The sequence below is a fragment of the Oryx dammah genome, unplaced genomic scaffold (genome assembly GCF_014754425.2).
Source record: "Oryx dammah isolate SB20612 unplaced genomic scaffold, SCBI_Odam_1.1 HiC_scaffold_20, whole genome shotgun sequence".
Lineage (NCBI taxonomy): Eukaryota > Metazoa > Chordata > Mammalia > Artiodactyla > Bovidae > Oryx > Oryx dammah.
Window position 1 is genome coordinate 2,534,428 of NW_024070204.1, and position 17,528 is coordinate 2,551,955.

At 58.7% G+C, this 17,528-nt stretch overlaps 1 protein-coding gene across 1 annotated transcript; it reads left to right on the forward strand.

Moving 5' to 3' along the window:
• The first annotated feature begins 358 nt into the window (after positions 1–358).
• IRX1 (iroquois homeobox 1) lies at positions 359–5,805 on the forward strand. Its single transcript, XM_040262247.1, has 4 exons — positions 359–670; positions 3,486–4,506; positions 5,005–5,077; positions 5,366–5,805. Exons 1-4 carry the CDS (start codon positions 395–397, stop codon positions 5,421–5,423), a joined length of 1,428 nt encoding a protein of 475 aa, XP_040118181.1. The 5' UTR covers positions 359–394; the 3' UTR covers positions 5,424–5,805.
• Positions 5,806–17,528: the final 11,723 nt, after the last annotated feature.

Here is a 17,528-nt window from a genome sequence, read left to right on the forward strand (position 1 = left end):
GCGGGGCACCACGTGCTCGGCGGGAGGGGCGGGAGCGGCGGGCGAGGGCGGGCGGCGGGGAGGGGGCGGGCGGGGAGCCGGGGGCGGGGCCAGCGCTCAAGGGGATGCCAATCAAAGCATCAACTTCAAATTGTGTCTGAAAGCCGCGCCGCCGAGCGGAGGGCGGCCGCCGCAGTCGGCGCGCGATCGCGGAGCCGGGCACAGCCGGGAGCCGGGCCCCAGCGAGCACCGGGCCGAGGAGCGGCCACCGGCCCCCGCCTCCGGGCCGGCCCGAGCGCGCCCGGCCGGCGGCCCGCTGCCCCCCAACCCCGACACCGGCCTTCCCCAGCCCCGCGCCTACCCTCCCCCGCCTCTTTGATACTTGCCCGCCGCCGCCGCCGCCGACTCCGCGGACATGTCCTTTCCGCAGCTGGGCTACCCGCAGTACCTGAGCGCCGCGGGGCCTGGCGCCTACGGCGGCGAGCGCCCGGGGGTGCTGGCTGCGGCCGCAGCCGCCGCGGCCGCCGCCTCGTCGGGCCGGCCGGGGGCGGCGGAGCTGGGCGCGGGAGCGGGGGCGGCCGCGGTCACCTCGGTGCTGGGCATGTACGCGGCGGCCGGCCCCTACGCGGGCGCGCCCAACTACAGCGCCTTCCTGCCCTACGCCGCCGACCTCAGCCTCTTCTCGCAGATGGTGAGTGCTCCCGGTCCACTCTCACGCGCTGCCCTCCGGCGGCGCGATCCGGGCGCCCGGGGCGAGGGTGGGGGGCCCGGGCGGGGAGAGCGAGCGGCCCAGTCCGGCTGGGCGGCGGCGGCGGGGAGCGCAGAGAGGCCGTGCCGGTAACGGCCCGGCCGGTGGGCCTGGGGAAGCGGGGAGATGGGAGGCCTGGGCCGCGCGGGGGGGTCCCGGCGGGAGTCGGGAGGCCCACGGAGCAGGCCCGGGGCCAGCGGACCGCGCTGAAGGTCGGGACAAACTCGTGCCCGACGCCCCGGATTCGGTGGTGGCGGCGGGGCAGGCGGGCCCCGTTTACCCGGCCGCCCCTTCCCGGGCCGCGGGCCCCGCTGCGCGACCTTTTCAGCTTTTGGGACGGGCCCGGAGACTCGATTTTCTCCCTCTCGGGCAGAACTCGTGTGGTTGTATCCCGTGCACCCGAGGGAACCTTTTAAAGAAATAGAGGCGGTCAGAATAAGGCTAACAATGGAGATCGGACGGGCCGAGGGGGTCTCCAAGGCCTGAGTGCAAATTTGAAATTTAAAAAACAAAAAAGGCGAAATAATTGTTGGCGTCTGAAACGGTGTTTGCTTTGACTTCCGTAAGTTGTCAAAGTTCTCGTTTCATTTGCACCGAAAAGAAAAGCCCTTTTCCCCTTGCGTTAAGTAATGGAGGATTAAAAAGAACCGTGTCACTGGGCGTAAAGTAAATGCTGTCCTCGCAGCCTCCTGTCCCAGTGGGTGTCAGACGCGGGGGTGGGGCGGGGAGTGCGCTGCAGAGGGAACGCTCCGCAGGGCCGTTGGTCTAAGGGATCCGTTTCCCTAAGGTCTGCCTGCGAAGTCTAGTTTAAAACTTCGGACTGCTGGGGACTGCACGCCGGGCGCAGGGGTCGGGAGGCAGCCCCCTCCTGCTCTGCTGCCCGCAGGGTCATGCCATTTGCAGGCAACCCCTCCCCCCCCCGCAGGTCTCCCCACTCCACGAAGAAGAGACAGAAAATAAACACCCGGCAACTGTACAGGAGCAAGGCGGCCGGCGTGTTTTGCTGGAACTTTTCTTGTAGTTTTGAAAAGAAAGCCTATTTCTCTGAAAGCGACCCCAGCTGCCGTTTAGCTCGGTTGCTCTGGAAAAAAATAAGCTCCCATTTTGTTCTGGCGGCGGGGATGCCGGCGAAGCGATGAGAGATTTACAAGGTATCCTTTCAAAGAGAATTCCCAGCAGAAAGGCGGCCGAAATGTCTTCCTTACAGTTACAACCAAAATAATTAGAAACGTGCAAAGGACGTTTTGCAAAGATTAGGCAGAAAACGAAATCTGGCCAGAGAAACGTTGTCTGTGTGGCTTCGACCACCGAACTAAATAATCCAAGAAATCTGCTTTTTGCAACTTTCTCAGTCGGAGGTTCCCCCACCGCCTGTTTACCAAAAACATCACCTCCACCTCTGCTAACACAACTCGACAGTTTTTACATGGATAATAAATATATATTTAACAAAATTTGAATACAGTTATGTGCCATTTGGGAAACCTGCCTGTGTTTGTGCAGGACGGTGGGGGCCCTGCGGTGAGGACCCGCTCCCATTGTATTGTGGTTGGAAACAGAGATGCTTATTATTTTTTGTTAATGGCAAATTATATAGAAATCCGCCCCCCCCCCCAACCGCCAAAGGTATGTGTGAGTGTGTGCGTGTGTTTCCTCCGGACTCCTGTCCCTTCTTGGAAAGAAAGCCTAAATCCAAACTGAAATTATAGGCCTAGGTTTTCCAAGCCCTTACTGTTGGGGATTTGGAAGTCAAAAGATAAAATTGTGAGTGAATGTCTGTCTGGGCAATTTATGGTAATAATGAGGCCTAATGAGGTTGTTAGAAAGATAAAATGTTATTTACCAAAAAACCTGATGGGATAATTTGACTTGCTGTGTTTTACTACCGATGATAAAAAGAATATTGATTGCAAATAAATCACCGCCTCTAAACGCCTGCAAACAGTTTGTGCTTGCTAGCTCCTGATCAAAGTCAAACTTGAGAGGGGGCCGCGGAAGCGGTTCTGCTTCGCGCAGCCAGCGCTCGGGGCCTCGCGTTAATGTTTTACCGGATAAGCCCTCTTTTTGTATTTAAAAAAAACAAACGGTGTTTTTGTTATTGTTGTCGATCACTGTCGGGATTAAAATTTTAAATTGCCTGTCACCCTCTATAGACCTTTAAGTGCGGGTGAGCCATTCTATGCAGATTTAACGGGAGCTAAAAGGAGTGTGCTTTCATTTTAAATTGCTGGCGGATTTGGATTCTCGGAAAACCCGGGACGGTTTATTTTGTTTGACCCCCTCAGGGTCGAAGAGAGGGGGGGCCTGGGCTCTCGGTCCTCCGAGTTTGGAGAAACTGTTTTATCAGCCCAGTTAAAAGGTTTTCCCCTCGAGCGAGTGTGAGATAAACTTGGAAATCCGGGCTTCTGGAGTGGTTGTGGGAGGTGGGGGTGGAGGCAGTGAGGGCAGCCTAGGGAAATTCTGGGGGCCCCCGGCGCCCGCTGTGGTCTTCGGAGCACATTGCGAGGATTCTGGAACTTTTCTTGAGAGACAAAAAAAAAAAAAAAAAGTCTCGGTGATTGGCGGAAGCGCGGCTTCTGGGGGCGGTTTGTGACCTGACCCCCTCTTCCAACCCGGGTGGTGCATTAGGGTCGGCTTCCTGCTCCGGAGCAGGCTGGACTGTCTGCCCCCGGCTCGCGCAGTTTCGGGACTCACCTCTCTCTGTCTCTCTCTCTCTGCCGCTTTTCCCCTCCTCCCTCGCTGGGCCTTGTGGCTGCAGGGTTCACAGTATGAGCTCAAGGACAACCCCGGGGTGCACCCCGCCACCTTCGCGGCCCACACGGCGCCCGCCTACTACCCCTACGGGCAGTTCCAGTATGGGGACCCCGGGCGGCCGAAGAACGCCACGCGGGAGAGCACCAGCACACTCAAGGCCTGGCTCAACGAGCACCGCAAGAACCCCTACCCCACCAAGGGCGAGAAGATCATGCTGGCCATCATCACCAAGATGACGCTCACGCAGGTCTCCACCTGGTTCGCCAACGCGCGCCGGCGCCTCAAGAAGGAGAACAAGGTGACGTGGGGCGCTCGCAGCAAGGACCAGGAGGACGGTGCTCTCTTCGGAAGCGACACCGAGGGGGACCCGGAGAAGGCCGAAGATGACGAAGAGATCGACCTGGAGAGCATCGACATCGACGAGCACGACGGCGACCAGAGCAACGAGGACGAGGAGGACAAAGCCGAGGCGCCGCGCGCGCCCGACGCACCCACGGCCCTCGCACGGGACCAGGGCTCGCCGCTGGCGGCCGCCGACGCACTCAAGCCCCCAGACTCGCCCCTGGGCCTGGCCAAGGAGCTCCCGGAGCCCGGCAGCACGCGCCTGCTGAGCCCCGGCGCTGCGGCGGCGGGCGGCCTGCAGGGCGCGCCGAACAGCAAGCCCAAGATCTGGTCGCTGGCCGAGACGGCCACCAGCCCCGACGGTGCGCCCAAGGCCTCGCCGCCGCCGCCTTCCGGCCACCCTGGCGGCGCGCACGGGCCCCACGCAGGCGCGCCGCTGCAGCACCCCGCCTTCCTGCCCAGCCACGGACTGTACACCTGCCACATCGGCAAGCTCTCCAACTGGACCAGCGGCGCGCTCCTCGCACAGGGCTCGCTGCTCAACGTGCGCTCCTTCCTGGGCGTGGGCGCGCCGCACGGCCCGCACCTGTCGGCGCCGCCCCCGCCGCAGCCACCCGTCCCCGTGGCCGCGGGGGTGCTCCATGGCGACAAGGCCTCGGCCCGTAGCAGCCCCTCGCTCCCAGGTATGGCACCCAGGGGCGTCCGCCCTGCCCCAGGCCAGGAATCTGGGAACCAGGGCGAGCCAGGGGGGCAGAGGGGAGCACTAGCCGGGGAGGGGACTGGGGCCAGGGGAACATTGACTAAGGGGTGGGGTGGAGGAGGGGATCAGTGGCCCGGTGGTGGCAGCGGGAGGGGATGTACAGGGGAGCACTGGCCCGGGGAGGATGGCGTGGAGGGGATCACCGGCCAGGAGGGGCGTTGGCTGGGGGCACTGACTGCCCGGGAGGGTGGGATCCGGTGGCTACTGGGCTGGGGTTGAGCCATGATTCCTGTCTGAAGTAGAGGAGGGAGACCAAGGCCCTAGGCTCCCCGAGAGAGCCGTGCTCACTGGCCTGCCCTGGGAGCTTGGGGGTGTTTCTGGAGGCACTTTCCAGGGGCGGGGAGGGGGGAGGCCCAGCGCCTCTCCGAGGCACCCCTCCCCTGTTTGGGTCCTAAGGTCGGTATCTCCCCATCCCTCCCAGAGAGAGAGCTCCTCCCCAGACCGGACTCGCCGGCGCAGCAGTTGAAGTCGCCCTTCCAGCCGGTGCGCGACAAGTGAGTGCCCGTGGGCCTTTACAGCCGGGCGGGGGCCGAGGGGTGGGGGTCGGGGGTCGGGGTCGCGCAGCCCATGTGGACCTCGCTAACGCATTGATCCACCGGCCCCGCGGTGCCCCGGCCGGCTGGCGGACTCCACCCGGGTTTCTCCCGAGCCGGGAGCCGCGCTGGGCCGGCGACCCCGCACCCCCTCTCTGGGCTCTCGGCGGGCAGAGTCCCCCGGCCGGGTTCCAGCTTCCGTCCACTGACAGCGCTGTTCTTCTCTCGCTGTTTCCCGCCCCCCCGCAGCTCGCTGGCCACGCCGGAAGGGACGCCGCGGATTCTAGCAGCGCTCCCGTCGGCCTGATCCAGGGTCGTCTCTGACTTTCCCCGGGGGGAGGGGGGAGATGTTTGGGAGGGAAGGGATGAGGGAGGAATTAAGACAAATATTTCAGACCGGTGCAAAGGACAGATTTGGCCACGAAGTCGAGGACTCTCCCATCCATCGCTTTCTGCAGCAAGGGGCTCGTCCGACCGGAGCTCCGCATTCAGGCAGCCCGGGCGGCCTGTGCCCGCGGCTCGGTGGCTGTCACCGTGCTCCGGGTGACTATCGGTTCGGTAAATGCCCCCACTACATTCTTGTGTCTCCCCCCCCTTCCTGTATATAGAGTGATTTCAGATTGTAAATAGCGCGTCAGCGAACTTGTCTAAATCATATATTTTTGTCTAATAAACTAAGCGAAATGGTGGCCCCTGCTGCTGCTACTGCTGTGTGTGGCTGGGCGTCACCGCGGGCGTCCTCAACCCTGGAATCCGAAATCCTGGCGGGGGGCTTCTACTCCCCCTGGCTGGGGAAAGGGGCCCCTGGGGAGTTTCCGCCCCCGAGGCTGGTACTTCTCAGCCTTTCCGAGGCTGTTGAATTTGTTAATGTTACCAGGGCAGTTTCTGTTTGGCAGTTCAGTTCAGAGTTATCTGGGCATGCCTTTCTCAGGAAGGACATAAATGAGTTCGATTTTAGGCAGTTTATGAAACGATTTTTTTTTTTTAAGTGGGAAACGATGGGGCGGGGGAATGAAAAGAATTTTCAATCCTGTCCCCAAAGGAGAACTTCCTATTTGAAATCAATTTATAACCAGTTGTCTGAGCGGTGCACTGTGGCGTCAGGGCATTTCGTGGGTAGAATGAGGACATAATGGAGTATGAAATTTTGCTTTCAGTTTATTTTTTAGTTATTTGTCTAAATCACACTTGGATACATTGGAAGTTTCTTTTTTTTTTTTTTTTTTAAACATTCCTGCTGGCAGGCCAGGGAGGCAGCTAGGTAGTTCTCTGGGCTTGAGCGAGGGGCCTGCTATGAGGGCGGCGGGGGTGGGGGTGGGGGGACAGTGACAAAGAGGGGAGCGGGCTTTGGTCTCCCAGGGACGCCCCTTTAAACTCAGGCGCCCTGCCCTGAGCACACCCAGGGAGCCAAGGAGCCAATATCGCCCAGATGGCCGCCGCGCTCGGGAGGCAGCCGGAGTGATGGTAGGAAACAAAGCGGGTGGAGCTTGGATGCGCGGGTGAGAGCCGGCCGGGCGCCTGGGGGGCCGCAGCGGTCAGGGCTGGGCGCTCGGAGCAGGGCGCGCAACCTGCGCTTCCAGAGGGTGCCGGACACTCGGCATTGAATTCGTTAGCGCCGAGAAAGCAAACGTTTATAAAACCGCCCTCGAGGATGGAGGGAGGCCACGGGGTTAGCCGGCCCCCTGGGGCCAAGGCCGAGTCCCTGGTGCCGGGCTGAACATTCCCAACCCCCAGCCAGGCCCCCGTATTCGCCCTGGAGACCTCTGGGACCCGCTGTCCCCGGGGCTGCTTTCCACAGCTAGGATCGCGGCTGAGGGGACGAAACAGGCGTGGTGCTGTTCCTCTGCGGCGGCGGAAGGGGCGCTGGCGCAGCGAACGAACGCGGGGGCGCAAACCCCTGGCCGCCCCCCTGGCCCCCGGCGCCGCGTCCTCTCCAGCGTGTCCCCGCCCCCAGCCCCCATCAGGCTAAAGGAAGAGGCTCCCGCCGGGCCCCCCGGGCTGAAAGGAGCGCGAAGGGGGCGAACACACGTGTTGGGGGGTGGGTGAGTGCCTGGGTGGGGAGCAGGGGGCGGCCGGGGGCTGAGCCTCGGAGCCGAGGGGCCTCCGCGGTCGAGCCGCGTCCGGTCCCTACCGACGTGCTCGAGGCGCCCTCTATGGGTTGCAAGCGGGAAGGGGGGCTGATGGAGGTGTCCGTCCTGGGGGTCCTTGGCTTTGGGGCTCTGCTATGGGCGCCAGGCTCGAATGATGGTGCAGGGCTTTCTCTGTGTTCTAGAGCCCCGCCTGGTTGTTTGAAATTGAGAGGCGCATGCGGTGCTGGGCTTGCTGGGTAGGCTGATGGCATGGGGTTGGTGGGGGGTGGACGGTGGGTTGGTGAGCCAGGAATCCCCTCCGGCCTTTGCCAGGAATCCCCACTGGGCTTTGTGAATCGGCAGAGGAGCTCTGACCTGTTCTCCTTGCTAGGACTTGAAGGGTCAGCCGGGCCCTCGGCTCTCAGTCCAGAGTCCTTGGGCAGAGCCTTGGGCCCACTCTTTGACCTCTGGGAAGCAGGGTATCCAATCCTGTGTCTGGGGAGGGGGCACACCTACCGACATCGGAGGAGGGGTGCTCTGCCCCTCTGATGAGGATTGGAGCTCCCAGTCCACAGACAGCTTGCTCTCCAGGTGGGCAAGGTGTTTGGGGAAGCTCCTGACGCCTCTGGGAGGCTGCAGGTGGGACTCGGGTGGGCCCTGGAATCCTCTGCTTCTGGCCCAGCTCCACCCTTTTCAAAGAGGCTGGTGCATGCCTGCGTCTCTGCTTTCAATCCATATTTCCATTCTTTATTTCTCTCCAATACACTTGGGACCCCTGGGCCACACTGCCCACCAGGGGTTCTGATGCGGCCCAGAAGTTGTGAAGGGTCTGTGCTCCCCTCCTAGGGACTGAAGCTCCCACCAAAGAAATCAGGTCGCCAGCCTCAGAGTTATATTTTTCCTCCAGTGAAGAGCTAGACATGAATTTTTAATCGAGCGTTGAAAGGCATTTTTGTCCTTTGTGGGCTATTTGTTTACATCTCTCCAGCGCCTGCAGCCACCTAAGGGCGTGTGCGCCGAGGGTGTGCGGTTCCCACGGGGAGGTCCTGAAGTACCTGGGAATGGGCCTAGACACCCCCTTTTGCCTTTAAAGCCAAAGTAGAAGTGTTTCTGGAACTTCCCGTGTGTTCAGAGGCGCTCTCTCCTGCCTTCCTCCCACCCCTGCCCAGGACAGTTTTGTAGGCTGACAGTTGTCTTATCAGGAGACCAAACCTGAACATGTAAGGGTGATGGACGTCCGCTGGATGAAGGCTGGCAACTTGGCCTCCCTCCTCCACAGGCACCAGGGTTCCCACAGAAAGGACCCCCCACCCCCACCCCCACAAGTCCGAACAGCTCACTTCTGTCTTTCTTGGGTCTTATTTGAGGGAAGAAAAGAAAGAACAAATCTGATTCCCAGACCTCTCTCTGCTCCAGACCGGCAGCAGTGTTGGGAGATGGTCCCAGGTGCGATTTTCTAGACCAGCCCCCTCTCCCCATTCCTGGTTTGAGGACTTGGGGAGCGAGTTGCGAGCCATGTCTGAACTGATGGCCTGCTGGTCTCTGAGATCGTTCCCACCACCCTTCCTTCCCTCCCTCCCTCGATCAATTATATTCACCACCAGCACATTTATCTCGCCTGCGATAGGAGAATTCATATTCATATCTTGGTTTTAGAGGCCTGACACTGATTAATGTAATACTCACTGTGACTCCAAGGGGCCGCCACCCGATGAGTCATGCCCTATAAAGTTTCAGTTGTCCTTGTCGATGGGACTCGGCCAGGATGCTCAGAAGCCAGAGGAGGAGGGAGGAGAGGGAGACAGTGAGGTCAGGGTGGGCCCTGGTCCTCTCCCCAGATGCCGGGGCCTTGGGGGCCTGAGAACCCCCTCCTGAGCCAAGCCCTCTTTCTGGTCCTGGCCCTGGGGTTCCCTTCCCTTCCCCATGCCAGCGGGCCCGAGGTTGCCAGGTGGCCGAGGCAGGGTCAGGCTGGGGCTGCGAAAGTGGTGGGGCTACCCGTGCGCTAGTAGGAGCAGGGTTTTGCTTCTGGGGCATCCCAGCTGGAGGTGGGGAAAAGGGGGGAAGGAAGCCAAGTCCAGGGAGGGTTGCTGGTGGGGGCAGCTTGGCACAGGTTTGGGGTATACAGACGGCAGGGGCTTGGAAGACCTGACCAGCCTCTGGCGCTCTGCTCAGGGCCTGGACCGCTGGGGCCCCAGTCCCAGTACCACCAAGAGCCAGACAGAGGAGGCTCTGGTACCCACCACTGAGCACGTGGCCTGCGCCTTGTGGGCCTGTGAGGCACCAGGCCCCGGGGAGCCTCCTGCCTCACCTCTCCACCCCCCATCCCCCACCAGGATGCGGCTCCAGGTTTGGGTGGCGGGGGGTGGGGAGGTGGTTGGTGTGTCCGGGTTGAGTGGCCAGGGGGCACAGCTAGGAAGTAGAGCGGGTGAAACCTGGGGTGGTGACTACCCCGCCACCTTGAGGGGTCCCCTGAGTGTATGTGGAAGGAACCGGGGCCCCGGGAAGGGTCTCCTGGGCAAGGCCGTCCACCCGGGGCTGGGTGGTCGAGAGTCTGCTGGGGACAGGAGCCTGCAGGTCCGCAAAGGGTGCCGCCCTAGTCTGAGCTCCCAGGTGCCAGACCTCAGAAGGTCCTCCTCCGGGGACCGATGGCCCAGCTCCTGAAGCTGGACGTGACCCCTCTCCCTCCCAGGATGGACATCTGAACACGGGCCCCCCTAGGGGTAGTGCGGGGGGCGGGGGTGGTCAGAGGGCCTGGCCGACCTGGCTGCACAGTGCTTTTAGAGACCCCGGAACTATTTTACTTTCTTTTCAAATAAAAAGTGTTTCTTTTTTCGGTGGAGGAAAACGTGTCAACAGATACAATCCATGGATTCATCTTTAAAATCCAGCAGCCCTCACGCCGCTTTATTTATCACGTATGTTCCGTAGAGGAACAGGCCCAGGGCCCCTGCAAGTCACCCTGCGCAGAGGTCCCAGAGGGCCCCAGGAATGGCCGAAAAGTCTGGAACTGCCTTAAGCGGGAGGTCAGAGGAGGAGGGGGGCCTGAGCCAGTGGCAGGGGAGTGGGCGGCTGGCGGCCTGGGGAGGGAGGTCCCTGGGCTTGCTGGGCCTCAGGGCTGCCGCTCCCCGCCCCCCCCCAGCACCCCCTGCCGGCCTCCTCGGGCGGGGCGCAAGGGCAGCTCTTTCTGTGGCTGCCGTTTGGTTTCTGCAGACGCCGCGGGTGTCTCTGATCCCCTAATCCATTTATCCAGCGTCCTGAGCACTGGCTCAATGCAGGGACACAATGGCGTGGCTGCACCAGGGGGCTGGGGTGGAGGGCGGTGCACCCCGGCACCCCTCCCCCCCACCCCACCGTCCCCACCGTCCCCAGGGTCCCCTGCAGTGGTGGGAATGACCTGAGAGGGTTTACATCTTCTAAACTGAAGGGCTTTTATTCTTAATTCCTTCTACTTGAAGCTGCCCTTTCCGATGGGATGATGCTGCGGGTTCCTCTGCTCGGGGAGGGGCTCAGGCGGGCCAGGGCTTGGGGGGGATGGGGCGGGGTTGGCCGAGAAGGGTGGGAGCCAGGCGAGCTGGTCACTTGCAGCCTGTCCTCCCTGCCTCTTCCTGTTTGCTTGTTTGTCGCTGCTGTGCCCTGGCTTGTTACTGAATTTTAAACGTATGCTTAATTGCTGGGTCCTCCGATCGCTGTGGCAGTCTCTGAAAATATTAAATACATCTGCGAGACGGTGGGCACCAGAAATTAAAAAAGGTGCGGGCTGCGCTGAATGCTAAGAAGATCTCACAATGAAGTGATTAACATTTTTATGAATAAAATTAATCACGCATTAACTCTGCGGGCACAGTACATCTGAAAGCCAAATGTGGCCCCACCAGCCCCCTTTCTTACACCGGAGAACTTCTGAGGCCTCCTGGGCCCAGGGCAAACATCCAGCCATTAGGAATCTCGGAATATTTATGAGAGGATGTGTCAATAACAGCTATCTGAATTTGAGGCAAGGGAAAGAGAAACTCCGAAAATACCACCACCGCCAACCATATAACGGCCAGATTAAAAAAAGCAGCCGGCATTTTTTTTTTTTCTCCTTTAGCAAACGCTTGGTCAAAACTGGCCTTTTCCATGCTTGGCTATTTCTGTGGGGTTGTGTGGACTTGGGCCCGAGTGCAGCAGGCGGTGATGGGGGCAGGCGGACGCAAGTGCTGAGATCCCGGCAGTGATGGGTTCCCCTCCCGAGAGCCCTGATCCAGGGGGTCAAGGTGCCCGGGGACATGGATGGAGCCCATGGCGGACCTCTGTGTTATTAAAATTTCCAGCCTCGCAGATAATCAAGCACAATTTCTCGTGTGCCTGTCTGCCTGCTCTTCCATTCTGATCCCTTGCCGCTGTGGTTTTGGGATTATTCCAGCAGGCTGTACAAAGGGAAGCAAAGGCATCTGCAGTGTCGCTCTGCAGCCCTGGTGACCCAGCAGCCTTGCCAGTTTGTTGGGGCTCCCAGCTCATGTGTGGAGCAGAAGGTGGAATCAAAGCCACGCGTCTCCTCCCCTCTGCGCCGTCCTCTTTCACCGCTGTGGCGAATCTCTCCCAGCTCCATGAACCAATGAAGCAACGGCCCCTGTTTGAGCTGATATATTAATATTTACTGAGGATTTGCCAGGTCGGGGCTAAGTGTCAGCAGATCGCTGGGGCTGTCCTGCGGGAATAATTAAACAAGTCTCGCCACACTCCATCCTCCTAACATCTTTATTAATCTTTTTCGTTTTCCCCTTCCCCCTCCTGAAAGAGTACATTGAAATTGCTTTTGCAACCTTGGAGAAAGGTTCAGACTAAGTAACGGGGAAAAAGACGGTGTGGGCGATGGGCGGGTCTCCAGACCCTCCCCTGGCAGGTGTCTGAGGGGAGGGAGGTCCTGGTGGCTGGCCCAGCCGTGGTGGTTTTCACCTGCCTGGTCTGACCCATTTATCCTGAACAATCTGCCGGAGACAATCCTACCATTTCCGAGATGCGGGCCACACCCCGGCCATGCCTCGTCGTCCACTCTGCAGAGCAAGGGGCCACCGGTGGTGGCTTCCGGGTGTCTGCCTTTTTCCGAGTGATTATAGGTTACACTTAGAACAAGTTGGACAATTGTCTTTAATAAGCTTCATAATTAGTGTCGGGACGCCTCATTACAACTCATCGCCTGTAGCAGTCCTGGGCCAAACAGCCCTTCTGCAATCTGATTTATTTTTTATCAGGCAGCAGGGCTGTCTGGAGTTTGTGTTTGTATAATGGGGGCCTGCACCAGGCCCCCAGTGTAAAAATACCACCAGGAAATTAATTGCTTCTGTGTGGATCCACCACAGATGTGTCCTGTTGCTCAGGATGGTATATTTTTGACTTTGCTATCCTGGGGTGAGTAGTGAAAAAAAAAAATGAAAACCAGCAATGCAAACATATTAGCATCACTGTAGATTCGGTGTGGCATAATTGAAAACACGGGGTTTCAGGGGAGGATGTGCAGGGAGAGGTCAAGTGTCTGGAAAGATTTTCTTTTTTTTTTTCTTCCTGTTCTCTTTCACAATTTTATTGATTTATTTGTTTGTTTATAAATGGATATATGTACGCCTTCTAAACAGACCCACCCCTGGGCAGACACGTGGCTGGGATGTCTTATAATAACAAGCTCTGATGGAGTGGCTGGCTCCCTGCTCTGAGCCTGAAAGCGGGGCCCTGCTGGAGGCCCACGGTCTGACGCTCTCACAGCCCAGTCTGGGTTGTGTGTCCAGGCTCCAGCCCAAAGGGGCCTCCGGCAGCTCCGGGTGGATGGGCCTCGTGTGTGCTCCACCTTGGTATGTGTGTGCCTGTCACGTGTGAACAAGCCGTGTGCACAGATCTTTCTCGTATGTCTTCGGCACTCCTCCCCGGGCCCAGATATAAATGAACACTCTTTCATCACATGGATTAATCCCTACATTCTGATGAGGTTGCAAATGCCTCCCCTCACTTAGAACATTTAAAGGATATTTTAAGACTACTTCGTGCCCAATTAGGACGTGTCCCTGGTATGCTCTGTCCTTGGCACCGGACATTGTTGCCGGCAATTCTACATGGGTCTCCACACGAGGGTGGGTGTGTGGTCCCCATGCTTAGTCGCTCAGTCATGTCCGACTCTTTGTGACCCCGTGGACTGTAGTCCGCCAGGCTCCTCTGTCTGTGGGATTCTCCAGGCAAGAATGCTGGAGTGGGTTGCTGCGCCCTCCTCCAGGGGGTCTTCCCGACCCAGGGTTAAACCTGCACCTCTGAGGTGTCCTGCATTGGCAGGCGCGTTCTTTAGCACAAGCACCGCCTGGGAAGCCTGTGTAGTCCCCAGGCCCTTTGACTTTTCTAGAAGAGTTTGATGAGCTTCATCCTCCTCTCCGTCCTTTTTGAGGCTGTGTGATGTCTGGTTTTCATGCTTAGCTCTGTGTCGGGATGGAGTTTGTCAAATTGACCACAGCCGACTTATTTATGGAAAAAATAACTTATTTATGGAGAAAAAAAAAAAACAAGAGCAGAGGTGAAGGTGGATCACATGATATCATGATAAAGGGCATAAAATGCTGAGTATTGGGAGTGAAGATAAATAGGTTTCCTCCACGGAAGAACAGATTGCTGTGACTCTGGGCTCCTGTGGATGCCACAGGCGCTTCTGCAGAGACGTCATCTCTAGAACGTCCCCGGCTGGGTTATCGGGGTCCTGTCCCCGGGAGGATCCTAGCAGTCCCTCTTGGGGTTCCACATCCCTCTGAGTACTCAGGTCTCATTGACAGCAAACTCGTACAGGCGATAGGTGGGTGGGGGCTCCCTAACGGAGCAGCGCGCCGGGGGACCTCTTGGTGGTTGTGCATGAGGACACCGGTGGGAGGCAGGGTCTGGGGGGCACCGCCTCCCAGCGTCCAGATGAAGCCAGTGGGTGAACTCGGGGAGCAGAGGCGGTCAGTGGGACCCCTGAGTGCCCAGGGTGGGTTGTGTGTGTGAGAGAGACAGACCAGACAGACAGACAGTGAGAGGCAGAGGTTGAGAGAGGTAAACTCGGATGAAAACCCAGACCCAGGTGTTTCCCCCAGCTTCCTCCCCCATCCTCCTTTCCTGAAACCTCCCACACCCTCCCCTCAGGGAAAAGTGTTCAGAAGCCTGTTTCCCAGCAGCTCCCGCCCCAGTTCCTGTTTCAGCAGGTGATGGGGGCCAGGGGCTGGTCTTTTGCATATTAAGTTATGGTCGTTCTGAAAGCCAGGTGGAGCCCACACCTGGAGGACCATAGCCCGGATCCCAAGCTGCACTCAATCCCTTCCCATTAAAGAATCAGCTGGAGGGTCACCCCTCCTGCCTCACTGACCCTGAGCTGGAAGGATCTAAGCTCTGCAGGAGCACAGAGACCCATTTTCGGTGGGCAGAGTCGTCTTCGTTCTCAATGAGGGCATCGCGCAGTGTGAGCTCTGCCTCTAGGCCAGCCCTGGGGTCCCACACGCATTGCTGACGTCTGTGCTGAGCTTCCCGGGGAAAGTGGACCTTCCCTGACATCCTGCCGAGCCCATGGCCGGAGGGGCCATGCATCAACTCCCGGAAGTAAAAAAGGAAGTGGTGAAATGTTGCCCATCCCCGGCGAGTCCCACATCTGTCTCTCCAGCAGTCTCTCCAGATGCTTCCTTCCAGGATCTCCCCCAGTTCCGAGGATCACGGGTTTTCTGTGCCCGACATCAACCTGTACGTCGACGTGGAGGCGTTTTCTCTTTCACTCTTCATATGGTTGAGAATTAAAAAGTAGAAGGCAGTTGCTCCAGTTGTAGCCGGATGGATACAGGGGTGAGGCCGCCTCCTCCGGTGAACAGCCGTGATGCGGGCGCCTGATGGGAAAGAGTTGTCCCCGTCCCTCCGGCTCCAGGAGGGACTAACCACTGTGGGCCGTGTCATCCGAGGAAAGCTGGGTGCGGCCCACAGCTGGCTTCCACCCTCAGGGCGGGGAGCCAACCACAGCACCTGCTTCAGGGCAGGAGTCTTGAATCCGAGCACCCACTTGCCTGCTCGTTTCCCTCCCTTCTTGCCATGGGCCATGTTGCTTCAGTTGTGTCCAGTTCTTTGTGACCCCGTGGGATGGAGCCCACCAGGCTCCTCTGTCCATGGGATTTCCCAGGCAAGAACACTGGAGTGGGTTGCCCTTTCCTTCTCCGGGAAGTCTTCCCCACCCAGGGTGCGGACCTGCATCTCTCGTATCTCCAGCGTTGTTTTCTCCCCCTTCTTACCCACACCTAAATATAAAGATAGGAAGGAATTTCTCAGCCAAGTTTGAAAGCAGCCTCATCTTTAAGGACTGAAGTTGTTTTCTCCTGGGAAATACTTCTTCCCATTTCTAAGAAAGAAAAACAAATTAAGTTATAAGGAAGACCCTCAAGACCTTCCCAGACATCAAATAGCTGTTAAAAAACAAACAACATTTTGATAAGTTAAGTATAAATGGATCAGAAACATGTGGCTTTGGTTTTCCCTAAAAGGCTTACTTTGAACCCCAAATATTTTTAGAAAGTTTGAGGTGTCCAAATGCTCTGCATTTGGGAACACCCAGCCATCATTTTAAGGGAATGGACTTGATACACATGTTTCTCATCTATTTGCAATGATCAGAGTCAACTGCTCATTTTGGAGCGCTTTTGATGTGCAGGCATCCCTCTGGGCTTTTAAAACCCTCCTGCAGCGTCTCTTCCCTCTGACGGCAACTCCGTCTTCCCACTTGCTCCTCACATCACAAGTATCGCCGCACGTCTTCCACTTCCACATCTCGGGGAGGATCTGACCCGTAATGATGCCTTTCCTGTGTCAGGAACATGTGGTCTCGGAAGGAGGGGTGAGGAGATCTCAGGGAAGGTCGCTGTCACTGCTGACCTGTTCGGGGTGACGGTCCCCCGCAGCTGAGCTATGGAAGACGCTCCCTGGACGTCCACTGATGGAAGGAAGCTTGTTGATGTCACCTTCGTTTTGGTGAGCCAGAAGCCAGTGAGCTGCAGTCCTGTGGGATGGTAAACACGAGTCACATCTCGGGTAGTTAACACCCACCTGCCCACCACACAGCCTCAAGGGGCAACTCCAGGCTGCCCTCCGGTCTGGGCGTGTGAGCCACACGCACACGAGTGCACAGAGTGTGGGATGTGGCGGATTTCAGATGAGAGCTCACGGCCACAAACATTGTCATCTTGGCCTAAATTAGGATGTGTTCATTCCTGATGCTTGGAGTTCCCTGGCTCGGTGGTTAAGAATCTGCCTGTAATGTGGGAGACGGGGGTTTGTTCCCTGGGTGGGGAAGATCCCCTGGAAAAGGACATGGCAACCCACTCCAGCATTCTTGCCTGGAGAATCCCGTGGACAGAGGAGCCTGGTGGGCTACGGTCAACGGGGTCTCAAGAGTCAGACACGACTGAGGGACTAAACGATTCCTGACATTCAGGGAATGACTGCTGAGTGCGGACAGTGTTTGTAATTTACCTGTGGTAATAGGGAAGGGGGCAGTTAATATTTTCTTAATTTTAGGGGGGGGGGCCTGGGGTCAGGGATCACCCCAGAAGCCCAGGGTCCCCATGGCACTGGGGGCCAGAGCAGGACGGAGCGGCTTCCAGGCTCCTTCCGAGCCCCCTGCGCCCCCGGCCGTCAGCCCCACGTGAGGAGACGGTCGCGTGCTGTGCTCTGCCACGTGGTGGAGCTTCCCCGTTCCATCAGAGACCTCTGTCACCCCCAGATCCTTCGCTCACCCCTGGGGATGGGGCCCGTCCGTCCCGGAGCCGAGGCGTTTCAGAATCTGGTTGTCATTTTTCTGTCATCGGGAGGCGAGGCTATTTTTCTTAGTGTCTTTTTATGCCCAAATACGACAAGCTGGCATGTCATTTCCCACACTCTGTCCCTGGGAAGAGGTCCTGGCATCCCACGGATGCAGACATTCATGTCCCGTGTCAGCCAGGGCACCTGCGGCTCCGAGGACTTGGGGTGCAGTTCATTATCCCAGGTATCCCGGCTGCCGGCCCCGCGCACAAAGATCCTGTGCTCCTCCTCCTCCTCCCCCCCTTCCCCCTCCTGCCCTCCTCATCCCTTCCCCCTCCTGCCCTCCTCATCCCTTCCCCCTCCTCATCCCTTCCCCCTCCTCCCCCCTCCTCATCCCTTCCCCCTTCTCTCCCACCTGCCCCCTCCTCTCTCTCCCTCCTCCCTTCTCTCTCTCCCTCCCTCTCCTCCCTTCCCCCTCCTCCCCCTCCTCATCCCTTGCCCCTCCTCCCCTCCTCATCCCTTCCCCCTTCTCTCCACCTTCCCCCTCCTCCCTCCCTCTCCTCCCTTCCCACTTCCCCCCC